The following is a 6000-nucleotide window of genomic DNA, read 5'->3' on the forward strand; positions in this document are numbered from 1 at the left end:
GGCTGATGATGGACCTAGCATGTAGGAGGCCGTGAGGACAGGGCTGGACAGGGCAGGGTTCACGCGGTCACCATGAGTCTCCGTTGACAGCACCAGCCAGCACCACCATGACTTCCTTTACAGGATTATCAGGAGGACTGTTGTTGTGTGCTGTCGAGTCGGAATGACTCATAGCTGGCCCTCCCACAGGTTTTCAGAGGCTGTAAATCACAGGAGAGGAGACTGCCCATTTTCCTCCTGTGGAGCAGCTGGTGGATTCGAACCATATGCCTTTGGGATTATAGGGCAGCTTCTTAGCACTCGGCCACCAGAGCTCCCTGTCTGGAGTACTAAGCATGTTTATATGCAAGTCAGATGCCTTAGTCACAATTCCACCACAGCTCCTTCTACACATAACACGTACAGCTGAATCGCTCCCTGGTGGTGCAGTGATTAGACACCTGGTTTCCAACCAGAAGGCTGGCGGTTCAAACTCGCCAGCCACTCACAGGAGAAGGAAGAGGCATCTGCGTCTGTCAAGAAGACTGCCTTTAGACCCTGCGGACAGTCCCCCTCTGTCCCCCAGAGCTGCTCTGAGCTGGAATGGACCTGTCGTGGTGCTTACACACCATACACACATGTATAGGGAGCGCTGGGGAGTAGTCTGTAGGGTGGCGTGCTCCTAATCCAAAGCCACATCTCCAGTGGTTCAAATCCACCAGCAGCTCCACAGGAGAAAGATGGCAATCTTTCTCTAATTTTGAGTTTTGTGTTTTAAGTATATAGACAGCAGTCAAGAGATCAGGAGACACATTGCATTGGGAAAGTCCTTTATCAGCACCCTCTCAAAATTACTGAAGAGCAATGATGTCAGTTTGAGGACTAAGGTGTGTCAGATTCAGGCCATGGTCTTTTCAGTCACTTGCTATGCATCTAAGAGTTGGACAATGAATAAGGATGACAGAGTAAGAATGCTTTTGAACTATGCTATTGGAGAAGAGTGCCAAATACCCAATGAACTTCCAAGAGAACAAACAGATCTGTCCTGGAGAAGGTGCAGCCAGAGTGCTCCTCGGAGGCAAAGATGATGAAGCGTCATCCCACACACTTTGGCATGTTGCTAGGAGAGGCTATTCCTTGGAGAGCGACATGATGGTGGGGAAGGTAGAGGGACAGTGAAGGAGAGGAAGACCCTCACCTCAGTGGATTGCTGCAATGGGCTTGAGTGTGTCAGAGATGATGACGACAGGGCTTGACTCTATTGTCCACAGGGTCTCTACGAGCTGTACTTGACAGCACCTAATAACAACACACACATAAATAAATATTTATACAGAGGAGCCTGGTGGCCTAACGGTAAGGAACTGTGCTGCCAACCCAAAGGCAGGCAGTTTGAATCCACCATCGAATCCGCAGGAGAAAGATGGGCAATCTTCTACCACGAGATTTATTGCCTCTGTAACGTTGGGTATCATCCAGACTGGTTCAGACTGGATAACGCATCACCAAAGAGTCCTCCATAGAAGTTTTCTCTACTTTTGAATTCAGACACATGCCCATGATAAAGGATCAGATGAGAGCAGGGAAAATAATCTCATGGTCACAAGCAGAAGAGGCTTGGCTGTGCTGAACCCCGATTTCTAAATTACAAAAGAGCTGGATGCTGGGACCAGAAGGGGGCAGCACAGAGCACTGGCACAGGACTTGCCATGTCGTTGACTTGCAGGCGATGGTGGGGTCACTGACGTGTGTCTTCATCTCTCAGGTCTTAGTTCTATGAAACGGAGATGAGCCTTCCTGGGTCGGTTTAAGGCCCTAGCTGACTTGAAGCAGAACGGGTGTGCTCCCTCCCAGGGAGATTCTAAAAGGGCAGGGAGTGCTGGACTTGGAGGAGTCAGGGAGGCAGTCACTCAGCCAGAAACAGCAGAAAAAGTTAGAGGAAGTAGTTTCCTTGCTCATGACAAGACAAAAGGGCAAAGATCTGAAGCACAGGGGGAGGAGCGGGGAGGGGGGAGATTCATGCATAACTTTCTAGTCAAAGGATCCCAAGGTGGGCAAGGGCTCCTGAGCCCCTTTGTTGGGCTTGAAGGGCTACTTATCTGCCTTTTAATAGTTGCATCCAAATACACTCTCGCCAAATGAAAGGAGTGAATTTTAAACTACAGCAGTTCAGGCTTTGATGAACCTGGCAGTGGCCCCCAGAACCAAGGACAGGAAGATGGGATCTAGTCCTGACAGCAACTTAACAGGGGGCTCCCCAGCTCTGAACCTTGGTATTCCTGTCTGAGAGATGCAGATGAAAAAAAAAAATCTTGACTTATGGCATAGGCTTCCAGGGACGAGAACGTGGGCTGAAAACCCAACCCCAACCCAGCCTGTTCAGTTAATTCTGACCTGTGGTGATCCCTTCCCCACCCTGCAACAGACTTCCGAGGCTGAAAATCCTAACAGGAGCAGATCATCTTTGTTTTCTGCTGCCAGGTGGACTTGAAACACAGGCCTGTCAGCTAACAGTCCAACACACAATGCACTCTGCCACCATGGCTTCTTCAAAAGGAGAATGAAAGATGTCCCAAAGACAAGGTCCTGAACATTTGGGGAAAGTGCTCTGGGAAGGTCAGAAAATGGTTTTAGAGAACGGCCTTCCAGGGATTTCCAGGGGAAATGGCTCAGGACAGTGGAGTGTCCCGCAGCCCTCTAACAAACTCTCCAAGAGGGAACAGGGTCCATGTCTCCTCCCAAACTCTGAGAGAAGAGCTGAAGAGGGTCCTGGAATTGCACCCACACCCATGGACACTGGCCTAGGACATGAAGCCTCTTTAATTTGGCTTCCTTTCTGGTGGCCCAGTGGTAAGAAGCTGCACTGTAATCCCAAAGGCACATAATTCAAATCCACCAGCTGCTCCAAGGGAGACGGGTGGGAAATCTCTCCCCATGCACTTTACTGCCCGTGAAAGCCCGCTGGAGGGCCAGCTGCAGACTGGTTCTGACTCAACAGGACATAACAACATCAGCGGTCAGCTCTGAGGACGTAAGCCCTCATTCGTGGGAATTTTTCAAAGTGGCAGCAAGTTTGATGGGGTCCTTCGGAAACCAACCTGCAAAATATCCTACAGTCTCAGGAACCTTTGGGTTTCAGAACCTGGGGGGGTCCGTGTGAAAGCAACCCCCTCACCTTCAGACTTTTAACACCAAGCCACTAGCCCTGCAATTTGTTTTGGATAAATGGACCAGCTCCGTCATCCAAACACATCACGTCAAACTGAACAGGAGCAAGATACCTGCCGCAAGTGTCCCGGGGGTGGGGGTGGGGTCTGACCTTGTCTGGGACACACAGCTCTGGGCGGGTACCCCAGGAAGGCCCATGTGGAGAAGAGAGAAATGCTCAGAGATGCATGAAAAGAGAGAACTCAGCGTGCTGGCGCAGCCCCTGCTGTGTGTGTGGACGTGTGTGATGCCTCCTTGCAGGAAACCGTGAAATTATTTCATCCCTGAGTCTGGTGAACGAGAGAGAACCCTGCAAGGGAGGGGCTTATTCCCGTTTAAATTCCGCTGTCTGGAAATGGGGTTGGCGCCTTTTGAAATGCAGCCCACACCCTCTGGCCTTCCTGTGCCGGAGTGACTCAAGGTCCCCATGAGCAGTAATTATTGGCTTCAGGGGAGTGGGGATGCCCTGGGAGCTGCCCCCCCCTGCCCCCCCGTGAGCTGCACAGACAAGCCCGGCTCCTGGGGCTGCGGCTCCAGCCTGCCCACGGTCATCCCACAGGCCAGCACCCTGACCACAGCCCCGCGCCCACCTGCAGCCCACCTACACCAAACTCGGGTGTAGACGGATTCAGTGGCACCTTCCAGCAGTGGCCCAGGTGACCTCTGCAGGCTTTGGGGCTCTGGGATGTGTTTAGGGTGACTGGCACCTTCTGGTTCCAGATGTCCCAGGAGTCGCTGCACTAGAACTAGGACCAGGAGTCACTGGGAAGGGAAGGCGACCACTTCATGTCTTCACGCCCAGGCCACCTCCCTGAGAGCGCCACCTGCGCTTCCCCTCCTCCTCAGCTCACGCCCCATTTCCTGCATCTGCAGCCTGGCGGGTGCTGCCGGCCCCTTCTCTGTGCAATGCCTGCTCCTCCGAGGTCTTTCTGTGACAGGGCCCCTTCCCGGCCTCCGACACTCACACCTCCCCTCATCCTAGTCCCTGCGGGCACCTGGGAGCCAGTGCTCTGTCCCTCAGGGCCTGCAGCACTGCTGGGAGAATACCACAGGTTAACACACAGCAATCTGGCATGGACACTGGGCTACGGAAGTGGCCCTGGCCCTGCCGGCTCATGTTCCCTGCAGGCAAGGGTGCTTGGAGGGGAGGGGCCCTGCCTGTACATTCAGTGCGGTGTCCAGGCCGGCACCGCTGAGTACACATGCCCCCTCCAGAGTCCCAAGGCCTGTGCCAACTCCTCCCAGTGGACTTCTCCTCCTAGCCCACGTTTATGCCCTATGGCTCCCAGTTGCAGAGGAAGCCCCCACTCAAAACCCAGGGTGTGTCCACAAGAGGGCACAGACCTGCCAGTCCTGGTCCCCCCCCCTTCTCCAGCCAGATCAGAACTGAGGGGCAGGCAGGGGCACGCCCAGCTTCCCAGGCAGGCCCCTGAGCCCTGAGGGCTGCCCCCTGGCTGGAGAGCGAGGCCCCAGTCTCCTGCTGAGTGGCTTTGTCTTTGTCTCCTTTCTCCTAGCAAACTTTGAATTCGTCATGTCCAAGTCCTCAAGAAGGGATTCTGGCTGGGGGGACCCCAGACGGCTGAGTGCAGCTCCAGGGAAGTGGGGGCCTACAGAGGGCTGGAGTTAGGGGTCCCTAATCACGTGGCAGGCTCCTGGCCCATCAACACGCCCTGGATAGCCCACCACAGCCTCTATCCTCAGGAGGATTGGGGAGGGGGCAGGGCTGTGCTTCTAGAAGTCGCCCTCAGGAGTCCCAAGCCACCCCTCCCCCGCCCGGCACTGGGCCTCCTGAGACTGACAACACGCCCCTGGGACTCCTGTGTTCCTGGCAGGCGGAGGAGACCTCAGCAAGGGGGGGGGGGCTCAGAGGGGCACGACAGCCACCCTAGGGTGACGACACGGTGGAGTCTGTCGGCTACAACCTTCTCAACATTCTTCTGCCTACCCTCTCTCTGCCTCAATTACCCTGATGGGTACCCCAGGCCGAGAGCAGGGAAGGGAGTGTCCCGGGGCCCCAACTGTGTGCGCTGGACCCTGGAGCCCTCGGTGCCAGCTAGTCCCAGCCGGGGCACTGCATTCAGCGGGGCGCTGGGGCTGTGCGTGTGCTGGCGGCCGAGAAGCGCGCAGCGGGGTCCACGTGCGCAGGTGGGCACCAGGTGCGCGGTGTGGAGGGTGCGGCTCGTGGTCCTCCAGGCCCGGTGGCCGCCGCCGCGCGCTCTCCGCCGGTGGCGCAGGTGTGGACGCGGTGCCCGCCCGCCTGCCCGCCCGTGCGCGCCCCACTCACCGTGCCCTCGGATGGCAGGAAGCCGATGTCCTCGATGGCGCAGATGTTGATGATGTGCACGCTGCGGTCCTCAGCCGGGAGCGTCGAGTACTTCTCGTGGACCCTCATCGCGGCCGCCTGTGCGCCGGGCCGGCCGGGCGGCGCGCCCTCCCCATCCACGGCCCCGGCGGCCTCTGCAAGCCGAGAGGAGCGGTGGCGGCGCGAGCGCAAGGCCCGGCCTCCCGCTCCGCCCCGTGCGCTCAGCCCGCCCGGCCCACCATGCGGTGCCGCCAGCGGCGTCCGACGCGACCCGATCCGCCGGCCGAGCCGGCTGGGACTCCCGGGCGATCCGACGGCGCCGCCGCGGGCCTCCGCCTCTCGAAGCACAGCCATCCGCGCTCCCCCGCCGGCGAGGGCAGGGGCGGCGGCCGCGCGGTCAGATTTTCCGTAGAAATTTAAACCCAGGAAGAAAGTATTTCATTCCTGCGGGACCCCCTCCAAGTTTTATTTTTATCTGGAGAAAATGCCCCTTTGAGGTTTTTTCTTTTAAA

The 6000-nt window shown here is 56.9% G+C and overlaps 1 protein-coding gene across 1 annotated transcript in view; it reads right to left on the reverse strand.

Moving 5' to 3' along the window:
- Window positions 1-5673, reverse strand: part of ANO1 (anoctamin 1, calcium activated chloride channel) — a 110773-nt gene extending 105100 nt beyond the window's left edge. The window contains exon 1 of the mRNA XM_006893227.1: window positions 5471-5673. Within this exon, the coding sequence (XP_006893289.1) occupies window positions 5471-5578 (108 nt within the window). The 5' untranslated portion in view covers window positions 5579-5673. The remainder of the gene's footprint in view (window positions 1-5470) is intronic.
- Window positions 5674-6000: the final 327 nt, after the last annotated feature.

Source organism: Elephantulus edwardii, unplaced genomic scaffold (assembly GCF_000299155.1).
Source record: "Elephantulus edwardii isolate Elephantulus edwardi_28Jun2011 unplaced genomic scaffold, EleEdw1.0 scaffold00126, whole genome shotgun sequence".
Taxonomy (NCBI): Eukaryota; Metazoa; Chordata; class Mammalia; order Macroscelidea; family Macroscelididae; genus Elephantulus; species Elephantulus edwardii.